The sequence below is a fragment of the Callospermophilus lateralis genome, chromosome 2 (genome assembly GCF_048772815.1).
Source record: "Callospermophilus lateralis isolate mCalLat2 chromosome 2, mCalLat2.hap1, whole genome shotgun sequence".
Lineage (NCBI taxonomy): Eukaryota > Metazoa > Chordata > Mammalia > Rodentia > Sciuridae > Callospermophilus > Callospermophilus lateralis.
The window spans coordinates 199,072,308-199,087,331 of NC_135306.1; the positions used below are offsets into that span (position 1 = coordinate 199,072,308).

The 15,024-nt window shown below is 49.2% G+C and overlaps 1 protein-coding gene across 2 annotated transcripts in view; it reads left to right on the top strand.

Annotated features, from left to right (window-relative positions):
* Dtx4 (deltex E3 ubiquitin ligase 4) overlaps positions 1 to 15,024 on the top strand; it is a 35,801-nt gene that overhangs the window by 3,811 nt on the left and 16,966 nt on the right. For both annotated transcript variants that reach the window (XM_076844628.2, XM_076844627.2), the window contains 3 exons: positions 6,155 to 6,878; positions 12,799 to 12,860; positions 13,166 to 13,327. In XM_076844628.2, the coding sequence (XP_076700743.1) occupies positions 6,262 to 6,878; positions 12,799 to 12,860; positions 13,166 to 13,327 (841 nt within the window). In that variant the 5' untranslated portion in view covers positions 6,155 to 6,261. The remainder of the gene's footprint in view (positions 1 to 6,154; positions 6,879 to 12,798; positions 12,861 to 13,165; positions 13,328 to 15,024) is intronic.

A 15,024-nucleotide genomic window follows, 5' to 3' on the forward strand; every position in this document is an offset into this window, starting at 1 on the left:
GTAGAGTCTGGGGGCTCTTGAATGTTAGATCTGAGGCAGAGAACTGGCCCTGGATCATTTTAAAGACTGCCTCCGTGTGCATTTTATATTCAGACTGCTTTTTTTTTCTCCCACTCACTCAGTCAGATGGTCAACCTTCCTGAACACCTCTCTGTGCCAAGCCCTGTGCTGGGTGCTGAAGGCCCTGGGCTGGATTCCCAGGAATGTTGGGTCTGTCGGGGAGCTTGTCAAAGTTAGAATAGAATCTCTGGGCTCTGAACCCCCCTTCTTCTCCCTTCCCCAACACACACATAATTCCTTTCAATATCTCACATTGATGAGACCATGATACGGTAGGAGCTCTAAGCCACCAGCTCCCAGGCAACCTCAGCCAAGCCCTGGCAATGTTTAATTAAATCACCCACCATCCCCAAGCCACAATTTAAAGCTGGGAACCAGAAATATCCCTATAAACAAAAGACCTGGAAGTTCCCTGCCTAGAGGCAATTCCTCTTTTTTCTCTTTCTTTCTTTGGTTGCCTTCTCTATGGAGGGACCTTTCCTGACTGAGAACATTGTCTTTTTAGCCATTCCTTGCTCCTCAGCAAGTCTCTGCACTCTGCTGGGCTCCTCACCTCATCCAGCGGGAGTCTCCAAGGAGATGGCTGGGAGGTTGCAGACACCGTCTGCCGCCTCTGTGTGCCTCTGTGTCCCCTTCCCCAGACCTCCTGAGGGTTTGAGCTCATTTGCATTCTAGGCAGGTCTCCTCTCATTTGGGGCTGAAGTATCTAGAAGAAGGGAAGAGATTCAGTTAGATAGAGGGACTGTTCTTGGCTGCTTCTGAAAGCCTTTGTGGAGTCCTCTCCACCAGAAGTAATTTACCTTGACTGGGCTGCCATTTTTCCCTTGTAGGGTGGTGACCAGAGTGACCGGAGAGCTTGAGTTCACCATCACTTAATCTCTATGCCCTACACACCTAGTTGTCCTCTCCAGGGTTCCAGCAGCAGGGAGTGAGAAGGCATGACTCAGGCTCATTCCAGACTCACTGCCTACTGTGTGACCTTGAGCAAGTCTCCGGACTGCTCCCCTCTCCTTTTCCCCTGTAGAGTGAAGAGTAGCCTTAAGATCCTTCCTTCCTCCCTACATGCAGATTGGAAGGAGAATGGGGCTAACCGGATGTGGCACGGTCAAGGGAGGATTCGTAATAGTTTGGAGTTTTCTGTGCATTTTTGTCTTCTCTATGTCTTTAATGTGGCAAGAAGGGTCAGACAGAGGAGGTGGGTTTGACTACAGGATTTGACAGATGCTGATTTTTTTTAGACTCTCTGCCCCATACTCCCTCCCTGGTGTGAGCACTGCTGTGAAGGAGGCAGTCATTATGGTGACCACATGGTCACTACAGTAGGGAGGATGCACCCTGTGTCGACATCGTGCCAGGCATGCTGCCCACGTCACCTCTTCTGATCCTCACAACAGTCTTTTAAACACTGCTCTTCCCAATTTAGAGGAAAGGAAACAGGTTGAAAGAGTTTCAGTTTCTCAAGGGTTTAGGCAGTGGCAGAGCTTAGATTCTGAATCAAGTGCCCCATGCCCCACTCCTTTCTCCTGTGAACAGTTATGGATCAATTACTTTGTATAAGCACTGTTCCAGGTGTGCAAGATACAGCAATAATGGGACATCCAAGACTTCATCCTCATGGAACATTCTGGAGAGGGTGGGGCAGTGCTGGTAAGAAACACCTGAAGTGCCTGCTCTATCAGCAGTGAATCACTTGCATACATGTGTGTGACATGCCCTAGACATGTCAGATCATGCCTGGAAGGCATTGCCTCCTATTTCCCCAGAGCCAAAACATCTCGGATGCTTTGAGATGCTGGTGTCTGAGTGGTCAGGGAGGGCTGGTTTTCTTTCTCTTTCTTCTTCCTTAGTTTCTGTACATTCTCTATTCCTATCTACTTAGAGGCCTTTTACTTGGTTGACTGTACCTAGAACAAGGTAGAACTTCTTTAGACTATCTAGTTTAAAGCCTCATTTCTAGAAAAACTCAAGGTTAGTGTATTTCAAATGGGGCAGTCTCTGAAAATAATCAGAGAGTAAAATTCCACCATCTCTCATGTCTCAAGTCTTTGGTTCTGAGGTTGTTTACTATCTCTTTTTTAAAAAAATATTTTACTTTAATTGTAGTTGGACACAGTACCTTTATTTTATTTTGATGTGCTGAGGATCTAACCCAGGGCCTTGCCCATGCTAGACGATCGCTCTGCTGCAGAGCCACAACTCCAGCCCCAGTTGTTTACTATCACTAACTATCCTCTAAGGAGCAACTGAACTCTATAACTTTCTGTCCAGAAACAAGCTCTTCTTCTCTTTTTTTTTTTTAATATTTTTTTTTTGGTAATTGTACACAATAACTTTATTTATTTATTTATTTATTTTTATGTGGTGCTGAGGATCGACCCCGGGTCCTTGCATGTGCGAGGCGCGTGCTCTACCGCTGAGCCATAACCCCAGCCCCAGAAACCAGCTCTTTTTGACACCCCTCTGCCTGTTAATGGCACCACCATTTTGCTACTTTGCCACAGTCAGAACCCCAGGATTCTTTGGCTCATTCTACCATTCAGAGCTTCTTAGGTACCTAATATACATAGGCTTGCAAACATGTGACCTAACAATTGAAACTTTAGTGTGCATGATGAAAGCTCAGGTGCCCAGGTCCAGGCACAGGTGATATTGCCTTTTAGTCTTGAGCGCATTGCTTAACTGGATACCTGTCAATTATGAAGTAACGGTCCTGGAACCTCACTTGGAAAGCTTTCAGCTACTCAAGGTCAGTTCCTACCCATTTCTCTTTGTAGGGTCTTTTTCGTCTGTCATCTCTTTTTCATTTCCCCAACACGCCTCTACTCACTTGGAACTAATTAATAGAGCAGCTCTGGTCTTTCCACTTCTGTTTAACAAACTTGACTCCTCATGGCCTCCAAATTAAATCCATTGCAGTTTGATGATCCAGACTTCCTGTGCCCTGGCTCTGACATCCTGTCCAGGATTATCTTCTTCTCTGTCTTATATTTTCTCAGAGTTCTCCATCCTCTTCCCCTCCCCACAACTATCCGTAAGGTCCTGTCTACTGAAATGCTGTCCCTTAGCATTTTTGCCCATTGAAATTCTCCTTATCATTCAAGTCCAATGCCACTTTTCATCCATTTCTTCAAATATTTTCCATTCCAACATTACCTCATTTATCCACGCAATATTTATTGAATCCCTGGGACATGCAAGTCATGTGAGATAGTCGTAGGAGCAAACACCATGATGCCCAGCATTGTGAAGAAGCCAGAATCAGAGAAGCCTAACAGTGGGAGAGTTTGAAGGCCAGTGCAAGGAAAAGTGAACAGAATAGGTTAGGGTGTGAGATGACTGCAGAGGCTGGGGGGTGGGGGATTTGGTCTCTACCTAAGGAGACATTACAGAGAGATTTAAGCAGGGAGGACAGGTGGCTAGATTCACCATTAATTTTGTTGGCATCCTTCATGTGGTATATTTTGTACTTTGTCTTCTAATGCTGTCTTAGGCTGTGCACTGCTTGAAGAATGCTTGAATCTTTGCATTCTCCATAGAAACGAATGGGGGATGCTCAGCAATATGTGATCAATGATTAAATGTCCCTGCAGATCAGGGGTCTTCAATCAGCCACGGCACAGTGCATGGAGCCCTTGTGACTCAGACACTGCCTCAGGCCCTGGAATGCAGACAGCTGCCCAGGATGTCCCTTCCCTGACTCTGGACACCTTTGCAAAGTGTGAAGACACCTGTGCTCAGCGGGCCCAGTCAAGATCTGCCCTTCAGACTTCCTGAGGGTGGGGCCCAGGGTGGGAGAATATCTCAAGAATTGGGTGGCAAGTGACAGAGGACCTGAAGGATAGGAAGATTTTAGTAGATAAAAAGGGCAAAAGGGGACATTTCGGTAGAAGGGCCCTATGAACGATGGGGTAGGGAGTCAGAGAACCCCGAGGGAATGTGAGAGGATAAAGGCAGCCTCTGTTTGACAGGACTAGAGGACAATACAGGGATAGAGGGAGATGAACTTGGAAAATAGAGCCCTGGCATGGTCTTCAGAAGTCCTGGTATAAATCTCAGGCATCTCCAGGTCAACAGTATTGTCAAGAAAAAAAAAAAAAAAAAAAAACAGCCCACATTCGTGAGAATTGCTCAAGTGCATTGATCTTACTACCCTGCAGAGACTATATTTGCTGTGTAAACTCCAAAAACTTGATTTCCTCATCTGCAAAAGGTGTTTTATAGGATTGCCATGAGAATTTTATGGGCTGGCATATATGAAGTGCTTTCTAAGTAATAAAGATTGTGCAAATATGAGCCAAATAGAAAATTCTGGTCCCTTTCTCTCTTTCCCTCTCTCTCTCTCTCTCTCTAACACACACACACACACACACACACACACACACACACACACTGCATCCCTGAACTAAGGATTCCCCATAACTTCCATCCTGCTTGGACATACAATAGAAAGTCAATTACAATGATAATCCCTGTTTTATGGAGTTCTTGCTGCTTGCTATTCGTTCCTTCATTTAACCTTCACATCCACCTGTTGAAGTAGCTGCCTAGGACCCAGATGAGGAAGCTGAGGTTTATCACACAGCTGGAAGAATCTCTCCTGCTCTACCTAAAGCCACATTCTTTGTTCTTCAGCAAGTTGGTTATTAGGAAGGAAATGGAGGCTAACTAGGGAACTCCTGCCGTCCCCACACCCCATCCTGATGTCCCTACATCCCCCAGCAGAGGCCCTGGTGCTGAATAGGGGATTGTTCTGCTTCTCCCTTGTGCCTCTGAATATTGATGTTTTGGGTCATTAAGGGGCTTGGAGATGGGGTGGGGGGCAGGTTATGACCCTGGCAAAGTCCTGAATGGTCATTGTTCCTTTTCTTCCCCCCTTGAATGGGATTCTGTCCCCATTCTTGGTGTCTCCCTCTGGGTTGGAGGAGGGAGTGGGTCAGAGGCCAACAAGGGGAGCCTTTTCCCACCACTTTGATGGATAGAGCTTAAGCTGACAGATGCAGACATTCCAGCATCTTTGGAGCACTCCCCAGCCTGCTTGTCCTGCTTAGAGACAGGCGTCTTTACCCTTGATGTTGATACCATGAAATGAGCCCTGGTTGGAATGGATCTGGGTTTAGGGTTGGGGTGGGTAGTGGAGAAAAGGACAATAGTTCCCTTCCAAGTCTTGTTCCCTTCCAATCCTGCTGATTTGTTTCTGTTTATACCTTTACCCTGTAATAACCCTGACCTCTTCCCTGCCCCATGGTGAGACTGTCAACATTAAGATGCTATCTTTAGAAGGGCTGGATGTTTCTGAAAGAAAGACATTAGATAATTGTAAAATTATCCTCAGGCCTATGGAGAATGTTTTTGTTGTTGATATAAGATTTAGTTGGGAAATATGTAAGAGTTCTCTCACAGGTTACTGTAGGCTTCAGCTACGTCATTGACTTCAGCACCATTTTGTTTTTTTAACTGCACCTATAAAGAGCTATTGCAAGCTCCATCACTCTGCCTCTGAGTAGTCCTCTTGAGTGGAAGCAAAGTTGTTCCTCCATCCTGTAGGTGTCCTGGATTGGTTTTCTGCATAGTCTTTGGCATAGGGCAACAGAGAAGAAAGAATATGAGAGTTAAGATATGAGAGCTAAAAGGACCTACTGTGTTTCAAGGACTTTATATCCCTACATGCAATATGAAATCCAGTATCAGGCATGCACAAACATACACTTACCCCGTGAATAAATGAGTCACGTTTAATTTTTACAAAAAAGCAGATGAAGGAGTTATACTGTCTCAGGAGAGAAGGGTTGGTTGAAGAGTTCCATATTAGCTAGTAAGTGAATTTAAAAAAAAAAAAAATTCTTTAAATTTTATTTATTTATTTATTTATTATTACTGGGGATTGAACTCAGGTTCCTTGCCACATGCTACCACGGAGCCACATCCCATTCCTAAGGAGGCCCCCTTTCTGCCATCCCGCTCTGCCCCGGGTCTCCTTGGTGTTACTTCTTGCTTCTGCCCGGCACGGGGCTCCTCTGACGTTTGCATGGTAAACGTGATGCGGTTCAGTGTAGACCACGCTGACCCTGAGCTCTCCTCTGTCCCCCTCTGGCAGGGACCCTCCGCCCAGTTCGCCGCAACTACTACGACCCATCCTCGGCCCCCGGGAAGGGCGTGGTGTGGGAGTGGGAGAACGACAACGGTTCCTGGACGCCCTATGACATGGAGGTGAGCATCACCATCCAGCACGCCTATGAGAAGCAGCACCCCTGGATCGACCTCACGTCCATCGGCTTCAGCTACGTCATCGACTTCAGCACCATGGGCCAGATCAACCGGCAGACCCAGCGCCAGCGCCGAGTCCGCCGACGCCTCGACCTCATCTACCCTATGGTCACTGGCACCCTGCCCAAGACTCAGTCCTGGCCGGCCAGCCCTGGGTCGGCCACCTCGCCTCCCGCACCACCCTGCTCCTGTCCGCAGTGTGTCTTGGTGATGAGCGTCAAGGCAGCCGTGGTCAACGGGAGCAACGGGCCCCTGCAGCCCACAGCGACCCGCAAGAGTGTGCCCCCCTCTGGAATGGTCAAGCTGCCCCCACCACCAGGCCCTGGGGCCAAGCCGCTGGACAGTACAGGCACCATTCGAGGCCCAGTGAAGACCGCCCCATCGCAGACGATCCGGCGACAAGCCTCTGGCACACCAGCTGGGGCAACTGCAGGCTCTCCTGCCAGTCCCCCAGGAGCCAACAGCAAGACCGGGAGGGTGGCCCTGGCTACCTTGAATCGAACCAACCTGCAGCGACTGGCCATCGCCCAGTCCCGGGTGCTGATCGCCTCAGGGTAGGTGCTTCCAAGGCTGCTTAGGGCATTTATTCATCTCAGGCAGAACCTATGACTGGCCTTGTGGGTCAGAGTTAAGAGGGACTGCCAAGACCTTAGCTCTGCTCATCTTGTGCTGACCCAGGCTGCAGGTGAAGGCCACATAGTATGGGGGAGGGAGGCTTAGTAGTTTGTGGTCCAACAAATCTGGATTCTAGGTGGGACTTTGCCTTTCCCTTGTGTGTGCTTTGGGGCAAGATCTCTAACTTAGAGCCCTAATTTCCTCATTTGTAAATGCTGGCAATCCTATTCACGTTAAAGTCACTGTGAGGATTAAAGAAGTTTATATCAAGTCGTAATGAGCAGCAGGAACTGAGCTCCCACGAGGTTCTGGTTTGGGGGTTTTCTCCTCTCATTTAATCCTTACAACAACTCTGTGAGGTAGGCATTAGTTTCCCTTTGTACAGATGAAGAAAATCAAAGTTCACTTGCTCAAGAGCACATAGCTAGGTTGGTAGGTTCTGAGATTCGAACTTTAGAAAGCTTGACGCTGGAGCCAGATTCTGACTCCGTAGTGCTGCTTCCCTGCCAAGCATGTACCATGGTGCTGGCATGCAGTAGGTGCCAAATGCATGTTTTTCTTGCTGTTCGTTGTCTCAGGTATTCCAGCAGCAATGTGGTGATGTTGTGGGTTCTGTTACGATGGCCTTTCATGTTCTTGACCTTCTTGATCATAAAATGGGAGTAACCCAAGTCCATGTGCAACATCTGCAGCCTGAGCCTGCCAGCCCCTGGTTTCTGGTCAGCCTCCTACACCCAACCAATCTTCCCTTTCTCCCGAGAGACCTGGCTCTGCCAGCAGGCCCCATGCTCCAGATGGTCAGGATGGTTTTAGGATTGCATTGGATGCCCGAGTCTGAAAGTCCAGGCTGCCCTGAGGAGGCACCATCAACACTGTGCTGTTTCTCTGCACACAGCAGCTTGGCACTGGGAGGAGAAAGGGAAGGAGCATACACTGCAGTGTGCCAGGAGGATCAGGCTGGGATATGGAGGCCTGGCCTCTACTCCTGCCTCTGCCATTTGGATTAAGCCACCGAATTTTGCAAGGTCCAATATCATTGTTTGACACTGGACTTGCCTTACCTACCATGGAATCATTGTGAAAACCTCCACAGGAGTTCACCAGATGCGCTCTTCAGCAGTATCTCTTTCTTTTACTCCAATACAAATGTTAGGCACAGGTAGAGTGAACTCTCCAGGAGGTCCTGACAGCTCAGCCTGTGTGTTACAAGGAAGGTTTGGAACCCAGGATTCAGTGCCCTGGTCCACTTTTGTTTTGGCTAAAGCCCAGCTCCTCATTGAAGGCAAAGCAATTCTTAATTGGCAACATGCAAGCCAGATACAGGAGATTTTCATGACGTACTCTTCACTGGTGGAATATTTGGAGAGGGGAAATAGGCACCAAAACCATGCCGTGTTGGTTTCTCCACACTGTCCTGCAGCAGCATTCTGGGGTCCTCTAGCAGAGCTCCAGGGTGATCGCTGGCTTTCAAGGGAGGTTCCTACACTAGATAAGAACATGGCCTTCAAACCCTCCCCGACACCGACACCGGTTTCCTAGTTGTGCCACCTGGGGCAAGTTCTTCATCCTTTGTCTTTAGTGTTCTTATCTGTCAAATGGAGTGGTAATGTTACCTTCCCTCCAGGGTTCTCATGAGGGTCTATTGAGACATTCATTGTGTAGACTTAGCGGAATGTTTGACACATGCTCAGTTCAGTCACCGTGAGCTGCTACCATTATTACTAGCAGGTGCCTACTGAATATATACTGTGGAGTTGCTGAAATCAAGTCAAAGCTGAGCAGGTCTATCATGCCTCCTCCTCTCTGGCACTGTTGACAAGGGCCAAGTGACCTCATGCCATCATTGAGGGAGAGGCCCCCCAGTTGCTTTGAATCTTGATGAGGGAGTCGGTAGCACTTTATCTCCGGTCTTTATTCCCTCTGCCTGACACTAGTATCCGACCTGGAGAATGGGGTGGAGGTCCGCCCGGTGCAGTTTCCACAGGGCTATAGAAATGAGTTGTTTCTCATTCTGTTCTATTCTCCCGACAAGGGAAGCCCCTGCCTACCCCTGTCTATATTCCAGCACTTTCCTTTTCACCTCCTACCACCTCTCTCACCCCACTGCCATCCTCGGCTCCTGCCTTTCTTGGTCATTTAATGAGCGTGTTTATTCCCTTTGTCTGGGATTGCCATCCACCTTCTGTCGTGTGGCCCCGCCCCCTCCTCTTTCTGCCCATGACCTCTTCAGGCAACTTTCCCACGGAAAAAAGGGAAGACGAGGGAGGGCGGGAGAAGTGGGATGAAGACAGGGGTTGGGGTGGGGTGGGGGGGACAAAAGATTCTGTGAATTATTCAGAGACACAAGCAGGGGGTTTCTAAAGGGTGGGGGGGCCGTGTGGTGGCAGGCCGGGCCGCCCCTCTGGCCCTCTCCTCCTCTGTCTGGGTTCCTCTCTCCAGCTAGGCTGCAGTTGCCTTAGAGACAAGACCATTGTCCTGCCTGAGGATTCCTGGGTTGGTGCATAACTCAGGAAAACACTGCCTTTCACCATGGTATCTGCAGGATAGTTTCCCTGCCTCAGCCCCTCTCCCCCCTTCATCTTGTCAAACCCTTGTCCTTTCTTGGTTTTATATTTTATCAATGGAAATTAAAACTTGGACCCTCCATAACTGGGAACTGGCCCAACAGACTGGGAGGGGGTCTTCTTGTTGGTGTTGGGCCAACAAAGTAGTCAGCCCAGAGGCCTTTGGCTGAGCGGAGTTGCCTGGAGGATGTGACAGGCATGCCTACTGTGGGGTGGCAGTTTGATAGAAGGAGGGCCCAGGCGAATATTGCTGGGGCCCCAACAGAGTGGACAACATGGGCCGTTCTCCAGGGTTTTCCTTTCAATCAGGAACCATGGGGGTGGGGAGATCAGGTGTTGCCCACTGAACAGCCCCCAGAACTGCTCAGGGTTCAACTCTGCACCTTTACACTAGAGTCTCCTGTCCTCAAGAATCTTGGAAAGTGGGTTATTCAAGCAGGAAACGGCAGTAACTAAGCCCAATCTGGTCCTTTGACAGTTGGACATAAAAGTGTAAACAGCCACCCAAATTTGCATAGGGCTCAGCTGTTTGCAAAGTATTTGACCTAGATCCTGAATCCTCACAGGGACCCCAGGGCGGGATGGGGCGGGGGGTGGGGGCAGGCATTTGGGGTGCCCTATTTACAGCTGGGGTAACTCAGCTGTGTTCAGGGAATTGCAGAAAAACGAGGCAGCTCTACTGCAGGCACAAGCAAATAAGAGCTGAGCTGGGTTAAGATGGACATTCGGTGCCCCGTGCAGGGCTCCTTTATATCCTGCTCTGCTCCCTAAACAAATATCCCCCACCCTACCCTGGGCCCCATTGCTACCCACAGCCTGTAACAAGCCCTCCCGCCCCGTTGCCCCATTCCTAACACGCAAAGACAGGCTCCTCTCCCACCTGTTGGCCCCACAGTGTCCTGTGTGTCCCACCTTCAGGCCCTCCCCTTCCTCTTTCCAGACCTTCTCCCCTACCCCCACAGTTCTTAGGCTGCTGGGGGGCGGGGGTAGAGTATTTCCTGGTTGACCAGATTGGGTGTGGAAACCTGCCAGTCCAGTTTGTGGGAACAAAGGTGGCTTTTGTCACCCAGATCACAGCTACTTATCAGCTGGAGTGGGGGACTTGGAGATGGCAAGAGGAAAAAGGGCAGGTGCAGGTTTAGATGGCAAGTGCTGCCCTCTGGTGGGGAGCAGAGGTACAGGCCACAGGAAGTGGCTCTTCTGCCCTGGGAGGGGACCCAGGGCTAAGGAGGCCACCTTCTCAGGTCCTGGGGTGGGGAGCTGTCAAGAAGGTATCCTCTAAACAAAGACCTTAGCTGTTCTACAGACAAGGACATCAAGACAGCCACATTGACTGTGAGGAACTGTTGGTAGGGTTGGGACTGGAGTCCAGCTTTCTTGCCTGTGTGTCCATCATACCACACCTGGCCTTGCAGGGCAGGCCACAGAGCCCAGCTGTTCTTGGCCTGTTGGCACCTGTTTTAAATTCAGCTTTCTCCTCTCTACATCCAGGTTTGCTTTATCCAGGGGAGTTTCCAAAGAAAGTGTCTTCTGGTGGCCTGTTGAGACCTACACACTCTCACATCTTCCCACCTTTGCTGCGTGTGCCTTCATTCCCCGGAGAGAACAGCAGCCCGGCAGGCTCTGAGTAGCTGAGGAGGCCCCATCTGCGCTCCCATTCCTGTTCCCCACCTTCCCACCCAGTACTGGGTTTCCTTGTTACCCTACAGCATGGGGGGCTTGGGTGTTGGGGATGATGTAAGAGCTCAGAGTAGTGAGTGACACCGTGGATGTCCTGGAGCCCGATTCTGGGGTGTGATTGGTTTGTTCAGCTGAGTGGCTCTGGTCATGTTTGCTTACCTGTGCACCTCAGCTTCCTTGCCTGTAAGACAGGGTTAGCAACAGTCCTCTTCCATAGGTTGTGGTGAGGACCGATGGGTTTGTATGTTGTGAGCAGTTAGAACCGTTTCTCTGTGCATGTCAGGGATCATAATACAAAGATGAAACCATGGGCTGTCCTGTTCACTGCTGTGTCCCCAGCATGGAGCACAGTATCCAGCACAAAGTAGGGCGCAATAAGCACTTTTCAAATGCATAAATAAACATACTCTTTTCTCCTTCCAATTGCCCAGAATTGCTCTACCCTGTAGCAGAGCTGCTGGCTTCTCAGACTGTGTTACTCCTGGAAGCAACTGACCGGGTCCACTGTCCTCTGCAAGCCAGCTGTGGAGTGTGGGTGGCAGAGGGGATAGCGTAAGCCCCAGCCCACGTGTCCCATATTTTCCTAGTCAGCACTGTGGGCGGCCGGGCCTTTCCCGGGCAGCTGTGCCTCTCTTCTCCAGCCTGGCTTGCGTTGCTGGAGAGAAGGACAGAGAAGGGAGGAGGTTGTGCCTGATGTTTATGTCTCAGGGAAAAGGAGAAGTGACAGCTGTTCAAACAGTGGTTTCCAAAAGCTGGGCCTGGGGTTGGCGACATCTGCATCCTCTCAAGGAGCTTTGGAAAAAATGCGGCTCCGTGTGCTCCACAGGTGGAGATTCGGATCTGGGCCCAGGGCTCTCTGTCGTTTTGAAAGCATCTCAGGGTGGCTCTTTTATACACTGAGATCTGAACTTGCTTCTTTATCTTTTCATCCCTTCAACAAATATTGATTGAATGCCTACGGGTGCCAGTCACTGAACAAAACAAAGAGTCACTGAACAAAACAAAGATATTTGCTTACATTCTAGAAAGGAGCTGAGGAGCAACAACTTATTTTGAAAGATCATAAGTTTCATGGGGCAGCGGGGCGGGGAATAGAGGCTGGTCTCAAACTTGCCAGTAGGATAAGAAGGTTTGGAAGTGCCAGGGTGGGTTGGAGGGGTAGGAAACAGTATTCAATAGACGAGTTTAGGAACTTCACTAAGAAGGTAAAATGTGAGCCAAGACTGCGGGCGTGGAGGAGGAAGCTATGCCTGGTGGAAGAGCACTTTTGTCAAGTGGAACAGCATGTGCAAAGGCTCGGAGGCATATGCTGTTTCCTCTGGCATGTAGGAGAAGCAGCAAGGGCAGAGTAAGGGGCATGTGATGAGAGGAGGCCAGAGAGGAACAGAATGGAGGGTGCTGGCAAATCATACAGGGCTGTGTAAGCCTTGCTAGGACTTTGACTTTGACCCTGAGTAAAAACTGAGCTATTCTGTGTTTCAAGGTTCGGAGTGGTGGAGTGGCTCAGCACATCCGCTGCTGTGTTAAGAACCTCCTGCACCTTCAGTAGGGTTAGCACTGGTCCATTTTGTCCTGTTTGTCAAAACCATAATGTATCTGCTTTTTCTTTCCACAGGGTCCCCACTGTCCCAGTGAAAAACTTAAATGGTTCCAGTCCCGTCAACCCTGCCTTGGCTGGTAAGAGCTGCCTGGGCCTGAACTTGCTTGGGTAGAAAAATAGGAGCCATGAAACAGGTGGTGGGCATCTGCGTAGAGGAGAGGATTGGGATGTTCACAGAAGCAAACAGGGATTTTAGGAACTGTCCTGGGAGGGCAGGAAGAGTTTGGGAGAGACTCATTGCTGAAAGCCAAGCACACTAGAGAATCCATGAGTCATGGGAACTCTGCTGGAGAGCAGGAGTCAGCTGGTGGGGAGAGAGGAATTCGGGGAGTGCTGGGAGCTCATTCTTCAGCCCTTCCTCACCGTGCCCTGCCCCTTCCAGGAATCACAGGGATCCTCATGAGTGCAGCTGGATTGCCTGTATGTCTCACCAGACCGCCAAAGCTGATCCTGCACCCACCTCCCGTCAGCAAGAGCGAAATCAAGTCCATTCCCGGGGTTTCCAACACGAGCCGCAAGACCACCAAAAAACAAGCCAGGAAAGGTACCAGCCTCTCGATCCAAGGGGATACCTACCATGAAGCCCTGGCTCCCTCCCCAACCAGGGGCACAGCTAAGGCTGTATGCCTTACTTTCTGTATCTAAGTGGGCCTAGCTGGCAGACTCTGATGGTTACACTAAAGTACATTATGTACGAATCAGATGGAAAAACGTTGGGAAATAGAAATATGTGGTGCAAACATATAGAAACTAAAATATTAGGTATGGTGCAGAGAAGATATGGTAGAAGAGAAAGATCACTTTAGTGTCAGAACAAAAATGGATTCACAGCCTAACTAGTTGTATGATCATGTGGAACCTTTTTTCTCATCTTCATAATGGGGCAAAAATGTCCACAGCCAATTTTCAACACGTATGTCCTGGAAAGTAGCCATGAGGGTTGGGACATAGCCAGGGACTTGTATCCACCTAGATTCTCCAGACCTTCTGGCCGCTTGAATCTCCTTCAGGAACCCCTTCCTACCTGCCCACAACCCAGCTACCAAGGGGTTCGTATTACTACCTTCCTGGTACCAAAAGAAACTGGCATAGCTTTAGTCCTTTTGGTCTATAAATCCCAGCAACCTGAGAAGCTGAGGCAGGAGGATCATAAGTTCAAGGCCAGCCTCAGCAACTTAGCAGGACCCTCGAGAACTCAGTGAGACCTTGTTTCAAAATAAAAAATAAAAACAGCTGGGGATGTAGCTCAGGGTGGAACACCCTGGATTCAATCCCAGTGTGGAAAAAAATTAATTAATTCTTACCAGAGAAGCAGGACAGTGGCGGGAAGGGCTGGCACCTCAGCTTTGGGCTGTTGCACGATCCATTTCCTCAAACTCTTGTCCTACTTTTCCAGTCTATTAAAATTTCCCTGCTTAAATGAACTCAGTTACCTTGCTCGTGGTCTGATTGGGAGTGACAGGATTTTACACTTTCCCACTCTTCCTGCTATTATTAATAGCACATACTGCATCCTTATCTGGCAACGTGATGAAGGGCTGTTCACCCAGGAGCCTATTAATTGTCAAAGCAACCCTTTGAGGTGGGTGCCATCAGTCTTCCCCATTTTTATAGGAAAAAAAAACAGCTTAAAAAAGTGAAGCAGTTAGCCCAGAGTGGCACTGATCTTGCTTCCTCTGTGGCTCCTTGTAAGCCTGGGGTCACTCCAGCCACCTCTTTCAGGTTGGATGGTCTCCTAAGGCTCCAGCTCCCAAAGGAATCCCCGGATCATTGCAGCCTGTCAGGATGCTTCCCAGAGTCTCCCTCTACCCTGCTGCTGCTGGGCTGTGTCTGCTGGCCGTGACAGGTGACAGCATCGTCCAAAACCAAGGAGGACTGTCCTAAAGCTGAGGGTCATAGCTTCCTATTTTCCTTTACAAATGTCTTACTTTGGTGCCACATTATCAACTGAGACAGTGCTTAGCGAATTGGAAAGTGAATGTGGTCAGACTGCCCAATGCTTGCTTAACATCTAACAGTGGACAAAGGGCTTTCATTTCTGTTATCTCATAGGATCGTTTGTGCTAGTCCAGGCTCTTTGATTATAAGGAAGAGAAACTCACTCAGCGTATGTCTGTTAAAATGTGGATTCATTGAAAATGGAGAGAAGCCCATTAGGGAAGTGGCTGCAAGGGTAAAGGCAGATGAGAACACCTCTCCCCTCCTCAAAACTTCTCTCTAGCCCTCTACAACCTGTATTCT